Source organism: Urocampus carinirostris, chromosome 9 (genome assembly GCF_059441175.1).
Source record: "Urocampus carinirostris isolate Australia breed hairy pipefish chromosome 9, RoL_Ucar_1.0, whole genome shotgun sequence".
Classification (NCBI taxonomy): Eukaryota; Metazoa; Chordata; class Actinopteri; order Syngnathiformes; family Syngnathidae; genus Urocampus; species Urocampus carinirostris.
The window spans coordinates 18,633,594-18,652,881 of record NC_142357.1 but is presented as its reverse complement, the minus strand read 5'-3'; the positions used below and the strand labels follow the sequence as shown (position 1 = coordinate 18,652,881).

Sequence of the window (19,288 nt, the reverse complement as noted above, 5' to 3'; positions counted from 1 at the left end):
TGACAACAGTTCTTTTTTTGATACTGTACTGTAGGTCAGAGATGTCAAAATCAGTTTGGCTCTGGGGCTGGATTCAAACTTTCTGTTCTCAGGCAGGCCAGATCAGTAAACTAATATCAACTGGAGACATTCTTTTCAAGAATGTGCAACCAAATCTACCGGCTTTTTAATGTCAAAAGGCTGGCATGTATCCATTTATTCACAAACAATAGGGAAAAAATGTTCATGTTTGGTATTGATGTTTTAACTCTTTTAACAGTTGGGTGAATGCAGTTTTACACCTGAACCAACTCACCACTTTATACAAACTCAAGTCAGCCACCTAGCGGCCGTAGTGAGCATTAAGTTTGCATTGATTTAAAAAAAAAAACCTCATAACTTTGATAGAAAAGATTTAGAGTCTCGCTTCTTTTTTTTGACATTCTCAGAAATTAAATCTTTCAACAGGCTCGATCTGGCCCGCAGGCGGTATGTTTGACATACCTACTGTAGGTCATCAAGCCGTGATGAATCTCTGGGTCTATTTGATAAAAATATTTACCATGTGTTCATTGAAAAATACAAATGCAATAAATTTAATCATATCAAATTTGTTGTATTGTTTTTATTACTTGACTGGACGCTGTGAAATGTTTTACCACTAGATGTCGCTGCACAAGTAATATTACAAACCAAGGGACGAAACCGCACCCTTTTTAAAATCAATATAGTTTTTCTTTTATGAACGAAGGTTTTTTTTACCACTTGAAGGCCCTAAATAGTACTCAATGTCCCTTTAAATAAATTGACATTGTTATTCAAGCTTTAAAACACTAATAAAGATACATTCACATACGTTACTTGTACATTATATTTTTAAACAGATATTTTTCAAATTTCTGACTCACTCTTGCTGTTTTCTTATCTTTCCCACTTCCTAGTTTAAAATTGTTTCTAAAAATACTTACCCCGATACTTGATTGACATAATAATGGTTTATTGTTTCAAGCTTTCACCAGAAGGTTGAGCCAAATAGTTACTGTGCCCTGATTTCCGTAAAAACTATTTCTCTACTTGTTTATTAAAAATCACAGTTCCTTGTTCATTTTCTACTTTAGTTTAAACCAGGCGTGTCAAAGTCAAATGGATCATGGGCCAAATTCAAGTAATGACTACAAGCCGAGGGCTGGATTGACTCAATGTTCAGCATTTTTAAATTGACTCATATAGTCTAGTGGACTGTATTGAACCTATTGAAAACCTCACTATAGTATTCCAATATGATCAGATGAATAAAGCAATATTTTCTCATGTTTCTGTTATTATTTTTCAATTTTCAACAGGAAAGTTTAATTTACCTTTTACAAATATCATACGATGAAAGTTAAATAAAAGAAGCTTGTATTATTTTGTAACAACAGTTTTCTATTATTCTCTTAACTATATTTTTCATGAAAACATAATTGGATTGAAATAAAATAAAATCTGTTAAAAAAAACACATTCTTCAAGAGAAGTAACGTAGAGTAAAAACAAAAAAAAAATAGACAACGATTCTTGGTGTAAAATACAATAGTGAATAAAGATCATATTCTCGTTGGCCTTGACTTTGACATATGGTTTGATATGGTTTAATCATTCATAAAATTAAGTTGAACTGCTACTTTTAATAAGTGTTAAACAAGCTATCCCCGTATAATTTGTCAAACACAAAACTATTCCCTCACTCAAGACTAAAATAATTTCCTTTTTTAATTTTTTGACATAAATAACTGATCTCCTTTTCTATTGTCTGATACTTGACAATTATAAAAAAAAAAACAATGAATAAATGGGGATAATACCAGGTTATGTGGAAATGCATTTTCTACGTTTTCTACATTTTTGCATATATTTTCTACATTTTACATACTCTTCCTGCATTCCAATTATGGCTTTAAAAAGTAAAATTTCCATTGTTTTTACGTTTTTATTTTACGTAAACAGTCAAACATGCTTGCAATTTACAATCAGGTGTAGAGCTACAGTGCAACAATGGTCATTCGCAGTCCTCTCAATAGTCCGTGTTCTTGTTTATGGGCTGCTTGGTAGCGGATTGCTCTTTTTTTTCTAATATTATAGCCACGTTTTGATTAAGATCAATTGTCTGCGAGGATGTTTGTTATATTCTGGGACATATCCCCCTCATTTTTTCCATTTTGTCTTGAGTCTTTGGGATTCTGGTAGAACTGGCTGGATGGCATTCTACTCATAGTTGTGCACTCAAGGGCTCACACACCCTTTCACCAGCTTACATATCCCATCAGCGAGGGATATGTTAGGTCTTTCTGCTAGAGAAAAAATACATTTTGTGTTGGTATTTTTAACTCAATGACGGGCCCAGCACGAAGCCAAGTGATAACATTTTTGCAGCCGCTCATGTAGTTGGACGTTGCAGTCAAAGTAACTACACACCCGTTGCTTGCCTAAGGTCAGGTAAGAAAAATTGACATTTTCTATATTTTATTAATGCGATTATATACAAAATACAATGTGGTCACAGTGGTCATGTCTATATTTGTATTGGCCTACTCAAACCTTCTTTTGTCTTTTCTAGGTCAGACAAAATAAATTAAAAAAAGAAGAAGAGTAGAGAAGCTGAAATCTAGGTCAGTCAAAATTAAATTAAACAAGAAGAGTACTGAAGCTGGAGTCAACAAAAAATAAACTATACCGTGTAGGAAACTGCCTGAAATCATGATAACAATTGAAAGATTAATTTGATCTTATCAAACGTATTAATGCTTGTTTGTGTGTGCATGAGTAAAAGTATTTTACTTGTTTAAGAACCCTTGATTAAACATCAAAAAACAATCTGGTGGGCTCCCAGCGTTCAAAGGGCAGATGAGACTTTGCATCAATAATTTTATCTTTGCATGGATTGCGAATTTTTGTCTACCTAGTTTCCCTTCCTTTCATTTTAAGATGGATACATTTCACCTGTTGAATTTACAACAGCGGTATCAAAGTCAATTGATCGGAGGTTTGAGGGAGCTAGGGTCTGTGTAAAGCTGGGCCAAATTTGGTTTTCAACAAGAAAAGCTCTGATAAAATCTTAATAATAATAAAGGGATCTATCAGTTGCATGGGCTGCACTCACATTAAAGGGAAAGTGTGTATTGTTTGACCATTAGATGTCACTGTATCGCGTCGTGCTACCGAAAATGAGTAATGCAAAGTAACTAAACAGCAAGATTTTACCTCTCATTTTCTTTCCACAGTCTATCGCAAGATTTTTGTTTTTTCGTTACTGGTGTAGAGCAATCCACATTTGGTCAGAATCCTGTTTTGAAATGTCAGAAAACGTTCAAAAAAATGTCAAAACATGTGAGGTGAATACTATGTTTTAAGTCAATCGCATGGATGCTATTTGACTGATACTGGTGGAATGTGAGGTTAGGGAGGGCGGGTTAACCTACATTTGCGCATCAAATGTTGCCGTGACAACTCCACCACAGGGGGTCCGCCCCTCCCAGGAGACCGGAACCGAGAGCTGGTACACGTCGCACCTTGCGAGGGCAGCCAGAATTTGGCCAGACAGAAGGCATGAGGGCATATCCTTACATGAAGAATTTGACCGAAATCCTGGCGAGCAACTCAACTCAACAAGCAGCCAGAGAACCTTTCAAAGTCAGCAGCCAAGCTTGATCAAGGTAGCGGCCAAACCAGTGGGACAAAACCAGCAACCTCAGAGAAACCTCAAGCCACCAGAAGTCAACCTCTGCCTCAACACCCTGCATCCTGTGGTCCTCATACCTGGCCTACCAGAATTCCTCATTGCTCTACAGCTAGGGACATAAAGACTGGGCCGTCATCTTCATCAAACCAGAACATCTCTATGTTGCTAGGTATTGGTATTAGAGTGACGTTAAAGGGGGATTTCTATCAAAATACAATAACGTAAGAATCAAGCCAACGTTGTTGTCTATTCAAATTGTGCCAGTTAAAGCTCTCAACCTCTAGTTTTGTTTTTGTTTTATTTTTTATTATTGTTTTGTGTTCTATTCAAGCTTCTTCAGTAGATGATTAGTAAACGAAAAGTCCATAAATCTAAGAGTGTGTGTGTCTTGATTAAAGTATATCGAATGATCAAAACGGTAAAAAGAATTCACCTAAAGTATGTGTAGCCACCCTTCAGAATAACTAAACGAGGTTTTTCATCCGTTTTCCTGACATAATGATCTAAAAACATATGTGGTGCTACAAAAGGCGAGACACGTTAAAAAAAAAACAAATAAACTCGGCTCTTTAATTCAATTTGTCAATAAATTGTTTGTTCGAATAATTTATTTACCACCCATATTCACTACACCTGGAGCAGCAAGTTGGCAGACAATTAGCTCAGCTTATGTAAAATAAATGCAGATTTCTTGACCTATGAGTATTTCCCCCCAAAAATCATGTTTATATCATAGTCTATTTTTGCTTATTTTTTAAATAAATATTGTTTATTTTCAATGAATGTTTTCTTTCCACCACTATGAAGCGTTAAGATATACACGCCGTCACCATGAGTTTCAGACTAAGGTTGGGGCCTTAAACTAACATCGTGATGGCTGCGAGTTGGGACCCCTGTTTTACAAAGACTTAAAGAGATAGTGTGTCGTACATCAACACCAGATGTTGCTGTATGGTGTAGTACAACCGAAAACAAGTGTTAAAAAGCACAAGGAAGAATACAAAATACAGTGACGGACCAGAACACATCATTTTACTTCTTGTTCTTGAGGTTTTTGGGTACCCGTAGCAGACGGATGGTGGATAATTATGTCAGGCGCCTCTAAGTGAAGCCTTTGTTCTGTAAAATAAATGCTAAAAATTGACCTATGAATATTTTTAATTTATATTATGGATCATGTAATTTAGCTTAATATTCATATCAATATTTTTTTAGTTAATTATGTTTTTTAACACTGGAAGACGTTCAACAATACACACAGTCCCTTTAAAATTGAGCTTGGTGATGTGCTGCTGATTTTTGGGATGATAAAATATGAGGTGTGTTTTACATCAAGCATAAAATTACATTGGTGGATCCCTTAACCACTGAGGTCGTAGGGGCACCATTTCCTGTGTTGTGTCTTGGGCAAGTACAGTCTGGTGGTGCCCAAATGTTTCCACCCAGTCTTGAACCGCGGACCTTTCGCTTGTTAGGCGAACGTGCTAAGTTTTGCTGGTTTTCTCTTGGTGGTTTATCAGCGCCGACTGACCCATGGAGGACGGCACGGACATTCCGGTGGCCATCAAGGTGGAGGGCCACTCGCGGAGCGTGATCCTAAGGTACTTTCGTGGCGACATTGGCAGTATGGTGGATGCTCACTTCAGCCGCGCTCTGAGCAAAGATGCCAATGACAACGCGTCGGCTGCCAAGGCCAAGAAAATGCGGAAAAACATCAAGTTAGGTAACCCATATTTCTTATTTCTAATTCTCTAACACACCGACATGCTAACAAAGCAGTATTTTTGGCTAAAACAGGCTTTTAAATCCAGCCCACCAAACTAAAATGTTAATGTGTTAATGTGATTATAAATCAAATGTTTGTGTTTTTAATGTTTGTGCCACTCCTGTCCCCGTTTTCCCATAGAGGGTCTTCCAGCCATGAAAATATATAATCATGAAGCCTTAAAGTGTAATGTGCCTGAGGCCAAATTCCAAAAGCTGGCTACATATTTATCATGCATTTCACACCTAGGCCTTCAGTAGGCTGAATTAATCCAACCCTCAATGACTATCACATGGCTATAAAACATGATTTGCTGCTACAGCTTCGACACATCTAAAAAGAGCATCAGTGATCATCTCATAAAATTGCAATATTATTTAGTAATTGAGCCAAATTTTACTCAGCAGAAATCTTTTATATTTGTGCACAAAATCCATCTTCCTTTCTTTCTTGAAGAGGATTTCAATAACTATGCAGTACAGATTCTGTGCGTTTTAGTTCCATCAAGAAGTTCTTTTCTATCGCCATCGGAGCTAATATTTAGAGTCGGGCTTCTCCTGTCATATTTTCGGCATTAGTTTATATTCAATTTAGGGCTGAAAATGTACGTTTAACTGAAGCAGTAGCATAGGAATTTTCTTCTTCACATTTTCATTGTGATACTTCCGTTACTGACCCAGACCCGGTGAAGCCAGCGATGTTTCCCAAGGCCATCTAGCAGGCGCTGACTCACCAACCCGAAATCTGATTGGCTAAACTAAAAGCTTTATCAAACATTGATGTTATGCCTCAGGGCCATCAGAATGTGGTGGATGAAATGCAATTTGTTAAAGGCTTGAATATGGGAGCACACATCTGGAAGCAGCACAACCAGGGGGAAAGCAATAAAAGGAAGCTGACAGACGATGTGAGATTTTTAAGTAAATATTCATTGAAAAATATAATAACATCACATGATTCAGATATTTTCAAGGCCAGCAGAGAAGGTCTTGCAGGCCCCGATGGCCGACTGATCTTGCGTGTTTTGTATATGCATATTTCTTTGATTTATCAATTTAGATGTTTATCGGGGGGGAAAAAAAGCTAGTTAGGAATACCAGTTAGAAATACAATTTCTTGGAAAATCACAATGACCCATCACTGGAACCTGTCCACAGTCTACTCAAGAATCCTTAGAAAGCTACTTTGGTTCTAAAAAAACATTATTTATATTTTGCATTACTAGAATGTTTACAACAAAAGAAAGTCTAATTATAAAATGCCCCTGACATTGAGATACCTCTTTTTGAAATAGCAGCAACAATATGAGATAAACTAGATAGGCCTACAAAATATTTTTTCCCTCATTTATTGCTACTGTATTGTACTAGGACTATGTTTTGGAAGATACAGAAAAATGTAATCAATCTTTGTTTCCTCCTGTTCCAGCTCCTTTACTAATTTTTAAACCCCCAGCTACAGACTTTGCCAATCCCTAGTCTAAACTAAGCTTGTCAATTTATTTCAATGACATTGAGACTTAAATGAAACTAAGATTCTAAACTTACCTCAACATTGTTGTGGAATTTTCTGGAATACAATAGAATAGAATAGAATAGAATAGAATAGAATAGTCATTGTAAGCAACGAGATTAGACATGGCACTCCACAGTAAACATGTAATAAAGGATGATTTACTGTCTATTGGACATCAGAATCATTACCTGCCCTCTCTCCCCCTTGATGGACATTTACTCCACTCAGTGCCTTAGCAGAGTCCAAAATATCATCAAGGACAGGTTACATTCAGGTGCCCAACTCTTTGACCTGCTGCCCTCTGGAAAGTGCTACAGGAGCATCAGAGCAAGAACTAAGAGAATGAGGAACAGCTTCTTCCCAAAAGCCATTACCACCCTGTTTACCTATTTAATTAGTTTTTCTTGCATTGAAAAGAGAAGCCCTCCAATTTTATTATACCTGTATAATGACAATTAAGGTTATTTATTCATTCATTCATTCATTTATTCAGAAGAGAGCAGCGCCTGCCACGCCAACCTTACTGAGCCCCTGCACACAGCGGGCCGCCATTTGGCTTTCGGCCCTGAAGAAGACCAGGCTGGGCCGTGGCACCCGTTCATCAGCAGGACCGGAGAAACGTCGGGCTTACCGTCCACCATGTATTCATCGGAAGATCTGAGCTTGACCGGGCAGCAGTACGCCTCTTCGCTGCTCAACCTTCTGCATGGAGACCGCGCCGAAATTTCATCCGGCGTGGCCTCCGGCTCCAAGGCGGAACATGTCGCCAACTGGATGGTGCCGCAAGGATTTAGAGACTCAGTGGAGCCTGATGGAGGCTTTGAGCCTGGTAAGCCTTCGTATGCAATCCAGCATCTGCCGTCGGGCTTCCTCAGCGGCTATCAAACCTTCCAAAATTGACAAAGTTAGAAGTAGCATTAAATTCGACAGGTCTTGCTTGTTTATAAACATATTTATATTATTCTTGAACTCGGGTTCCCAAGCTTTTAAAGGGGAGGACAAAATCATTTGCAAATAATCAGTGAGTTGGGTTAATTTACCTTATAACATACTAAAATAAGGGTCTCCAACGGTTTTTTTTAGCTGAGAGATACTTTTTGTTACTAATTAGCACAAATTACTATCGGTTTGATATGCATTTTTTAAATAATGTTATTACTCTGTCATTACCAGAATGTCATTAAGGTTAATAAAGGTCTCAGTCAACGACTGAACATCTTGCCAGTTAGAAAACACATTTAGTAGAAAACCACAATGACCCATGATATATACAGGTAGTTTTGGGGGCTACTTGTTGCCCGCGGGGACCTCAGTGGAGACCACTATACTAAGACTTATACGGGGGCTTGTTTGGGAATAAGGAGAAAAAAATAAATTACTCATCTTAGTTTTTATTGACAAAATGTTCTTGAAAACCTATTAATGCTATGAGCAGTACAAATTAAACACACTTTCTAACCCTCCAAAATTAGTATATACTGTAATCTATTTAATTGTGACTATAGAGTTATTTTCTTTCAGATATTTACATTTATTCAGTCGGTGTTAGAAAAATGGGAGGGTAGGTGTAAAATATCTCCCCTGAACATATGAAGTGTATATATTAACTTCAACCGCAATTGTCAATAATTGACAGTTGTTGTTTGCAGATTTTTCTTATCCCAATCCAGTGAAATTACATCTGTTCTTAGTTTTTCCAGCTAATAGTTAGTGTTAACTATTTATCTTTTTTTAAATAAAAATTTACACGTATTGGAATAGGTATTCAGAAGCACAATGACAAATAAATGACATCACTTTTTAGTTGTGATATAGTAGTATTGTTGCTTATTTGTGAATGTGTAGTTTGTTTCCTGAAATTAGAAGGTAGACGGTTTTGAATGGGTGATTAGGTTTATGTGTTCGAAAAGACCTCCCAATGGGCGTTGCATTTTTGCTTCCAGCTGTTTATTCGTCACGTTCCCACCTAAGTACTTTAAAAAGAGTGCCACTGTATTGGCCAAGCAAAACCTTGAGATGATGTAAAACTTTGATCATTATGATATTTTTAACGTGATACAGCACCTCAGACATGACCTCCAACAATTCTATTCTTTCTTCTCTGTGCAAACAATTCCATGTTCAGCTTTAAGTTTGCATCTCTATCAATTCAACATGTCTACAGTGAAGTGTGTTGCATTGCAAATCTTCTTATTGCTGTTATAATGAGTGTCATTTGAAAACTACTTTGTAGTAATTTAAAAAACATGTCATATATGTATCAGTAATCTTGTCTGAATAAATGCTTATGAAGAAGCAGTTAGAAACTTACAGTGTGTACAAAATCAATGCGATCCATTTGTGTCTTGTTTTTATCTTTCAAGCCAAGATAAGAAATGTATATTACACATGTTGATTGCAGACAAAAGCCACTTTTTGTTTAATTGTTATTAATGGATGTATTTAAGTTAGATATGTTCAATTCCTGTGTCCATCTAAAAAGTGGATTGGTGAAATACTTAGATTTGTAAAGTCAGTGGCTTACTGGCTGGTCCACCCTAAATTATTCCAGTGGTTTTCAAGTGGTCACCCAACTAGTTGTTGACTTATGATCAATGTTGCCACCTCTCAGTACAGAGTGATGATATCCATCCATTATCGGCACTGCTTATCCTCAGTAGGGTCGCTGAGGTGCTGGAGCCTATCCCAGCCATTTTCGGGCAGTGGGCAGGGGACACCCTGAACTGGTTGACAGCCAGTCTCAGGGCACACAGAGACAGACAACTCACTCACCCATTCACACCTACCGGCCAAATAATAAATTGCATGTTTTTGGAATGTGGGAGGAAACCGGAGTGCCCGGAAGAAACCCACGCAGGCACGGAGAGAACATGCAAACTCCACACGGGGAGGCTGCGGTAACTGGACATGAACCGTGAATCTCTGCACTGTGCGCTGACCATCCACCCACCGTGCCGCCCAGGGTGATTTTATATATATATATCTATATATCTATATGTATATATATATAGAGATATATATATCCATCCATTATCTGCACCACTTATCCTCAGTAGGGTCGCGGGGGTGCTGGAGCCTATCCCAGCCATCTCCGGGCATTGGGCAGGGGACACCCTGAACCGGTTGCCAGCCAGTCCCAGTGCCCAATTTCATCTTTGCAAAAAGCATGCCATTGTTCAGTATCGTTCTTTTCATCCATTTATAGTCAAGTACCTGTAACATTCCTCCATATTGGAAGGTGACAGAAGATAGCTATTTTTTTATTTTTCTAAACTAATCATCTGCTCATTAGTTAGTAGAGGAAAATATATTAAATAGCTTTGTTAAAATTACACTCCCTAAAAAAAATAGTGAAAGTCCCACACTTTAATTGTATTCTTGTTTTAGTGAATACAAAAACAAAAAAAAGATTATAGTTCGAACCCACTGGTATATAATTTTTGCTCATTCTAAGTATTAATTTTTTTGTTTTTTTTTTGTTTTGTTTTTAAAGATAAAAAATATTGCAATATTTAAAAATATTGTAAAATCCTAAAGTACAGCAAAATAATTATCCAAAATAAATAATTTTTATTACTGCCTGAGCCACAGTGACCACAAAAACGATAACTGTTTAGGCAAGGAAATCATTTAAATGATTTAAGCTTTAAAGAAAACAGGAATTCATTTCTCAATAATTTCGACAGACGCTGTGCCTCAGAAGTTTTCAATGAAAAAAAGGCCTGCTTAGCCCACAAAAGTTTGGGAAACACTGATGTAGAGTACTTTGGAACAAATTGGCAAGTTGTGGCATCTTAGTAATCAACAACTTTTGATTCTGTCTTTGTACTCATCAACATGACTAAGTTCTGTAACTGAGCAATAGTAGTAGGCTTGAACCAAACCGGTTCTGTGACTGTTGTGCCTGGAAGGAAATTGTTTCATTTCTATCATCACCAGGACAAGGGGAAATTGCTACCCGTAAAGTGTGTTTCTGAGCTGGTGACGGCAATTCAGTGTGCTCGTTTTCCAAATGCACTTTATGAGCATATTCTACTAATTATATATATATATATATATATATATATATATATATATATATATATATATATATAAATATACATTTTATTTTGTAGAAACTCAGATCACAAACATGAAACAATTGAAAGGTCATTCCAAAGTGCAAAATGTTGACATTCAGAAATACTAAAAGAAATTAAGAAAAAAAATTGCAATGGTCAGTAAATGTTACTTTTTAATAGCAAGTGCAGGAAAATAAATATAGTATCACTCCATTCTGAGGAAAACAATATGGAATATCACTAGTATTTGCACTACCGCATATTGCACTAATACGATCCCAAAACTGTATGTAAACACCCAATGTATCTTCTGCCTCTACATGCCCACACTTTCTTGGGTAAATATTGTGTAAATTCTCTTTTTATCTTTTGTTTTCTATCCTCACATTAAAATGTGAACCTGAAGTGCAACGTCCAATTTCATTGTCATAATATGTTCAACCCATTTTGTAACAATGTTAAAAATGGTATATTCTATTCTATTCTATTTGGTTGCACCACCTTGCCGTCTCTGAGGCATGGACTGATGAGAGATAAACATTATTCTTCATCAATCTGGTGCCAACTCTCTTTGATTGCAGTTGCGAGATCATCATTGCAGGTTGGAGGCTTGCTGTGGACATTTATTTCAATTTCCACCACAGGTTTTCAATTGGGTTTAGATCTGGGCTATCTGCAGGCCATGACAATGACTGGATGAGTCTTTCTAGAAGGAATTCTTTCAGAGTTTTTGTTCTGTGGCATGATGCATTGTCATTTTGGAAAATGAGTTCATCATCCCCAATTGAATGGATAAGAAAACTGTCCAAAATGTCAATATAAAGTTGTGCATTTATTGCAGATTTGACCACCGCCATCTCCCCTCGTGCCTTTGCCTGACATGCAGCCCTATATCATTAAGGACTGTGGGAAATTTTATGTTTTCTTCTGGCAGTACTATTTTCAAATTTCACCGTAACAATACCGAACAAAATTTTCAGCATCATCACCTTGTCCAATGCAGATTTGTGACTCATCACTAAAGATAACCTTCATCCCTGTCATTCACAGTCCATGATTGCCTCTCCTTAGCCCATTGCAGTCTTGTTCTTTTGTGTTTAAGAGTGAATGCTGGTTTCCTTTTAGCTTTGCTATATTAAAATCCCATTTCCTTTAGGCAATTTTACACAGTTCCGTCACATACATTGACTCCAACTTCCTCCCATTTCCTCTTCATCATCTTGTTGTGCATTTTCTGTTTTCAAGACATATTGCCTTTGGTTGTTTGTCTTGACGCCTACATGTCTTTCTTGGCCTACCAAAATGCTTGGTATGCTTGACCTTCACAACCTTCCCATGCTGTTCATACTTGTTCCAAGTCTTCAATACAGATGACGGTGAAAAGCCCCCATCTTTGGCAATGATACGAGAAGAGTTACCTTCTTCAAGGAGTTTGATGATCCTGTTTTGGGTCTCAAGAGACATCTCTCTTGTTGGAGCCTTGATTCTTGCCAATCCACTTAGTCCAGGAGCCCTCCAAGATGTGCTAACTGCACTGTTTTTAATTGTTGACTAACGAGCAGACTTAATCCAAGCCAGCTGCCAAGAAGGAAATTGACTTTGTGTGTCCTTATTTTTTCTACCCAAGATACATTAATTCCATATTTGTTTCCTTGGAATGGAGTTATTTTATATTTATTTCCCTGCACTTGCTCTTTAAACGTAACTTTTACTTACCATTGCAATGTTTTTTCTTGATTTTACTTTAGCGTTTCTGAATGCCATTATGTTGCACTTTGGAATGACCTTACGATTGTTTCATGTTTGTGATCTGAGTTTTTTTCTTCTGAATAAAATGTCTGAGTTGAGGGCCTGCCCAAGACCGGGGATTCCATACTTTTTGCTAGGGGTTGTATATACCTTTTTTCATTCATTGTATACCCATTTTTTTATTGTTGATATTCGCTGCCTTTTTCTTAGCCACCTACAAACTTCTAGACTGTGATCTAATAATTTGTGAAGTTGAATGGTAACTCGCTGCTACTGTATGGACATCAATACCTCCATCGAGACGCTTCAGTGAAAACCAACCATTTTATCACCTCAAGCAACCGTCAGATAGAGATTGGCTTCAAATTGGGCTGTTTTTTTTTGACAGTTTGTGATCATCTTCCAGGCCATTTTCTGCTTGACAGAGGACAGAGGGGAAGGTCATCATAAAACTGGGTTCATTTAATGCCCTATTCATGCAGCCTTTATTGTCAGAACCTTTTTGCACCTCGTGTTTGGCTTGGCAATAAGGATTCCATTTGGGAGGTGTTGATATTGCTGGCGACGAAGACCCACAACTAAAGTGTTAGGTTCAAATGTGTTAAAATAGCAGTTGTACTTTCGAGTCTCTGTCTTAAGGAACAATATTTTCACAATACTGAAAAAGCATTGACAGCATATCAAGTTTTTACACAAGACGCTTCACATTTTTACATTAGTTCAATGCTCTTACTTCATAGATTTCATGTTTAATATAAAATTAAATAACCTGACGTTGACCCAGTGATTTAAGATCCAGTATCAGTAGTGTCGCTTACACGTCACTGCCAGTCAATGCAGCAAAACAGCGACCAGATGTTGACGGTGCTGTATCTGAGTCAGAGAATGAGGCTTCTCTTGTTACTGGTAACCATGGACACCGTACGATCAGTCTATGTGGGTGAGAAATAACCCAACCGAAAAACAAGCCTGGATGGGGATGGGCACAGCCAGGCTGTACTTGCCAACACACACCAAAGGAAGTGGTGCTCTAATGCCCTAAGTGGTTTAGGGATCTGTGAACTGAGGAATCATGTAAAAAACAAAACAAAAACAAAAAAAAAACAACAACAACAACAACAAAAATATATATGTGTGTATGTATGTATGGGAACATTTAAAACTTACCATGCAATATCATTATAATGAAATAATACTATAAAGGAAACATGTTAAGATCTATTATCTTATGTCATTATTGGAAAATAAACAATAATGCTATTCATCTTTACACCTAAGTTCCATAATGGCAAAGAGTCCAAACATAATAGGAAGACGATTGTCAATATAAGGATAATGGAAAGGCACCTATTGACATTTTTTCATCGCACAGCAGTCAGGAGGGATGCTGAATAGCACAGAGCCTCAATTGAGGCAATATGCTTGAGAAAACACCCAACTCATCTCTTTCAATTTTCATCTCATATGAAGAGCTTCTGCATCACCATCTGCCTTTTTTTAAATATACTGCTGGGATTTGACATGGACTTTAATTACACATATCACTGGTCATGCATATAAGTAGGGAACTTGTATTTGCCTTTACAGAGTACAGTGCATGGTAGGTAGGTAGGTAGGTAGGTAGGTAGGTAGGTAGGTAGGTAGGTAGGTAGGTAGGTAGGTAGGTAGGTAGGTAGGTAGGTAGGTAGGTAGGTAGGTAGGTAGGTAGGTAGGTAGGTAGGTAGGTAGGTAGGTAGGTAGGTAGGTAGGTAGGTAGGTAGGTAGGTAGGTAGGTAGGTAGATAGATAGATAGATAGATAGATAGATAGATAGATAGATAGATAGATAGATAGATAGATAGATAGATAGATAGATAGATAGATAGATAGATAGATAGATAGATAGATAGATAGATAGATAGATAGATAGATAGATAGATAGATAGATAGATAGATAGATAGATAGATAGATAGATAGATAGATAGATAGATAGATAGATAGATAGATAGATAGATAGATAGATAGATAGATACTTTATTCATCCCTGTGGGGAAATTCACATTTCCATCAGTATCCTTGTGTTAAAAAAATAAAATAAGGGATATAGAATACAAAAATACCCAGTATAACATGTGGAATAAAGTGCATTTAAATATATTCTGAAAAACATACACTGAAATAAAAAAGGGTAATATGCAAAAGTGGGGTTGGGGTTTAATGTGGGCTTTTTCTCCCCTGGGTGAAGTTACACAGCAGTGACAGCAGTCTGTCGCTGAAGCTGCTCTTCCGTTTGGGCTTTGTCCTTTCCTGCACAAAGCTTCTGTGTTGGCAGTCCCGTCTAGTTTATTGTCCAGCTGCACATCCAGGTCTGGATGGTTACATACTTCCCTGAAGTCCATCACCATCTCCCTGGTTTTGGTGGCGTTCAAGTGCAGGTGGTTAGCATCGCTCCTGGATCAATTTCCTGTACTCCTCCTCCTGCCCGTGACCAAAACAGATGTTAACAAATTGTTTTAAATTGCTTACAATAAACCAAATAAAGCATGAATGTAAACAACATAATGCGAAATTCTAAATAAACTGAAAAAGCAAGTCTATCTAGAATCATGTTTTAATCAACAAGGCTAAATTATTTCTTCAAAACGTTTTACACATAAATGTGCACAAAATACTAACAAATGAAATGAAATGAAATGATCTGCATTTATATAGCGCTTTTCAAGTCAATGACTTCCCAAAGCGCTTTACAATGTGCTCCAGATTTCCCAATAGCGGCCTTGTATTGCAGCCATGTAAGATGCTAACCTGCTTATTGGGGGTATTAGGGGTTTAGTGTCTTACCCAAGGACACTTCAACATGTAACACGGACGAGCCGGGATTCGAACTGATCCCAAGACGAGCGCTCTACCTCCTGAGCTACTGCCGCCCCACATCCCAAATCCAATGTGAAGCAGTAAACTTTACAAAAAAACTATCAGAGAGAACTAGCATACTTACAGAGTCAATTAAGCAGGACAAAATAATTATTTCAGAGTCTGACACTTGTGCCAGGGCTTCTGCAAGTTTGAATCTGTCAAGAAACAAAGTGTATGCCTAAAAGAACATCAATGACATTTCGTTGTCTCTTAAAGACACAGCATGTTTCAGAGAAGGGATATCTACACGGACGGCAAAAAATCGTATGTTTAATGAAAAATGTTATCCACCCTCGGATATGATCGCATGGAATTGTTTTTCCCATAAATTAGTGTAAATATGACACATTCATAATGATTGACTGGTATGCCTTTAAAGGGACTCTGTATAATGTTTGAGCACTAGATATTGCTGTATCGTGTAGTACATCTGAAAACGTGTGCTACAAGGTACAAGGAAGAATTACACCTACGTTGAGTCAAAGGGATCAACAGCCCCATCATTCTCCTCATTTTTTTGCCCAGCCTTTCACTGGCTTTTTTTTTTTTTAGGGTACCCATAGAAGCATAATGGTGGACAATTAGGTCAATTCCCTGTAGGTTAGCCTCATGATATGCAAGACAAGATAGTTTATGTATTTTTTAAGCTTCACCCCCTGACTACGCGAGTAGCCATGTAGCACGCACGTTGATAAAGGGTGGCGGTGTCGCGCTCATTTCTGAAAAATCGCTCAAATTTAATCCTCGTACCTTTAATAATTACAAGGCGTTTGAGGCTCTTGTGATGCGGTCCTCTCTATTGTCAATTTATGTAATAACTATCTATCGCGCACCTGGGCCATACACAACTTTCTTAGACGAATTTGCTGAACTTTTGTCTGAACTAGTAACCTATGCAGACAAAATTATAATTATGGGGACTTTAACATTCATATGAACTTCCCACTCAGTTCACTTACTATTGCGTTTAGGTCTTTAATTGATGCATTTGGTTTTAATCAACTGGTTGATTTGCCAACCCATAAAGATGGAAACACGCTAGACTTGGTTCTGACTCGAGGAGTTTTAACCTCAAACATTATGGTGTTACCGTGTACTACAGTTATCTCGGATCATTATTTAGTTACATCTGAGGTGCTAGCTAAATGTAGTGTTAAAAAAGCTGAAGGATTTAGCGGACGCAATATAAGCACTGGCACAGTTTCTGAGCTCTTTGAACTCCTTCCTGGAGCAGTTGAGTCCTTTCCTTCATACAATGGCTCGATTGACTCGCTCATGAATGAGTTCAATACTAGCCTGACTAGTGTCCTGGATTCAATAGCGCCCATAAAGCTAAAATCACATCCTAAAAGACGCACGCCTTGGTTTACTGATGAAACTACAACCCTTAAACAAGAATGCAGGAAATTGGAAAGAAAATGGCGCGCTACCAAGCTTGAGGTTTTCCATCAAACCTGGTGTGACAGCTTGTTAAAGTATAAAGCGGCCCTTGCCTCTGCAAAATCGGCCTACCTTTCGAAGGTGATTGCGTCTCAAAAGAACAATCCCAAAGTCCTTTTTGACACTGTAGCATCGCTTACAAGGCAACAGACTATTGCAGATAGTTCGACGCACTCTGCTCATGACTTAATGGTCTTCTTTACTACGAAGATTCAATGCATACAGGAAGAAATTGCTAAAGACATTAATAATATCACACATATTAAAGGGCTGAAATCTACAGATGCACAACAGGGTGGCTGTCCAGGGAAATTGTCCAGTTTTAGTGAACTGTCACTTGATGATCTCAAACAGGTGGTGAATGCGGCCAAACCGACAACTTGCAGGTTCGACCCGCTCCCAGGCTCACTTATTAAAAGTCTTTTTGGCGTCCTTGGACCTTCAGTTCTAAATATTATAAACATATCACTCTCCTTAGGTGTAGTTCCAGCAGCTTTTAAGTCCGCCGTTATTAAACCCACACTGAAACGACCCAACCTTGATCCAGAAATCTTAAGTAATTATAGACCTGTGTCAAACCTACCTTTCCTTTCTAAAGTACTTGAAAAAGTAGTGGCACAGCAGCTGAAGGATTTCATACCTTTTTGAATCCATGCAATCAGGATTAAGGGCTAACCACTCTACTGAGACAGCTATGATCAAGGTAACAAATGATCTCCTACTGGCAATGGATTCTGGCGCTTCATCACTTTTGCTGCTGCTGGATCTTAGTGCTGCTTTTGACACAGTGCACCACAATTTCCTACTAGAACGGTTGTAAAAATGGATTGGTCTCTCAGATCCTACCTCTCAGATAGGACGCACTGTGTTAGATATGGTGAAATGACATCTGAGCCCTTTAATGTTACCTGTGGTGTTCCGCAGGGTTCAGTGCTTGGCCCCCTTCTTTTCAGCATTTACATGCTTACATTAGGTGATATTATTCGCAAGTACAATATCAGCTTCCACTGCTACGCAGACGACACTCAACTATATCTTCCGTTGGAGGATCCTCCCACACTAAACTGTGGAAATTTGGAGGCCTGCCTCATTGAGATAAAAGAGTGGATGTCACTCAATTTCTTGCGTCTTAACTCTGAAAAGACCGAAATGTTAGTCATTGGTCCATCTAAATGCCGTGACTTATTCTCAAAAACTGCTGTGAACATTGACAAATGTCACATCACACAGAGTGACTCAGTTAAAAATGTAGGTGTCATATTTGACCCTGATCTATCCTTTGAAATGCATGTAAAGAAAATTACTAGAACCGCTTTCTTCCATCTTCGTAACATTGCTAAAATCTGTTCAATACTGTCTCAGTCGGATGCGGAAATTATAATTCATGCGTTTGTTACCTCCCGTCTCGATTACTGTAATGCACTACTCTCTGGTCTCCCGAAGTCTAGAATCAAATCTCTTCAGCTGGTACAAAATGCCGCAGCGAGGCTTTTAACTAGGACAAAAAAGTACGATCACATAACACCGATTTTGGCTAACCTGCATTGGCTCCCAGTTAGCCTTAGATGTGATTTCAAGGTTCTCTTAGTATTATACAAAATCATACATGGACTTGCTCCCTCTTATTTTTCAGATCTGATCTCCCCCTATGTCCCGGTCCGAAGCCTACGATCTGAGAGTGCCGGTCTTCTGGTGATCCCGAGAGCAAAGAAGTGTTCTGGTTCGAGAGCGTTCTCCATCCGGGCACCGGTGCTGTGGAATGCTCTTCCCCCTGAGATTCGATCTGCAACCTCAGTGGAAATGTTTAAATCTAAGCTTAAAACTCACTTCTACTCCATAGCATATGAATAACCTACACTTCTTGTCGGCTGAAAAATAGTCTGTGTAATATAGTGTAATAATCTGTGAATCCCTTTGAGACTCTTCGTGATTTAGGGCTATACAAATAAAAATGACTTGACTTGACTTTGATTATTCAAACAAATATTGTTTTTTGTTGTTGTTTTTATTAATAGACAAAATCGGTCAACATAACAGGCAATCGTACATGGTTTTGTTTTTCTCCCCACTGCAAAGAAAAAAATACATAATAGAAACTTGTTATATTCAATATTCTCAGTTATACAATATACGCAATATTCATAAGGAAACAACAAAGAACTAACAA

General features: G+C 37.9%; 1 protein-coding gene across 2 annotated transcripts; it reads left to right on the top strand.

Annotated features, from left to right (window-relative positions):
• The first annotated feature begins 2,237 nt into the window (after positions 1–2,237).
• On the top strand, positions 2,238–19,071 carry vgll1l (vestigial like family member 1-like). 2 transcript variants are annotated; one of them, XM_088344769.1, is made up of 5 exons: positions 2,238–2,453; positions 2,575–2,626; positions 5,217–5,419; positions 7,470–7,805; positions 18,755–19,071. In XM_088344769.1, the coding sequence occupies exons 3-5, from the start codon at positions 5,230–5,232 to the stop codon at positions 18,970–18,972; spliced, it is 744 nt and encodes a 247-aa protein (XP_088200895.1). In that variant the 5' UTR covers positions 2,238–2,453; positions 2,575–2,626; positions 5,217–5,229; the 3' UTR covers positions 18,973–19,071. The 2 variants fall into 2 exon arrangements, with proteins under 2 accessions (XP_088200895.1, XP_088200894.1); XM_088344768.1 differs by lacking the exon at positions 2,575–2,626 and having other exon boundaries at positions 2,240–2,453; positions 18,755–19,065.
• The last annotated feature ends 217 nt before the right edge of the window (positions 19,072–19,288 follow it).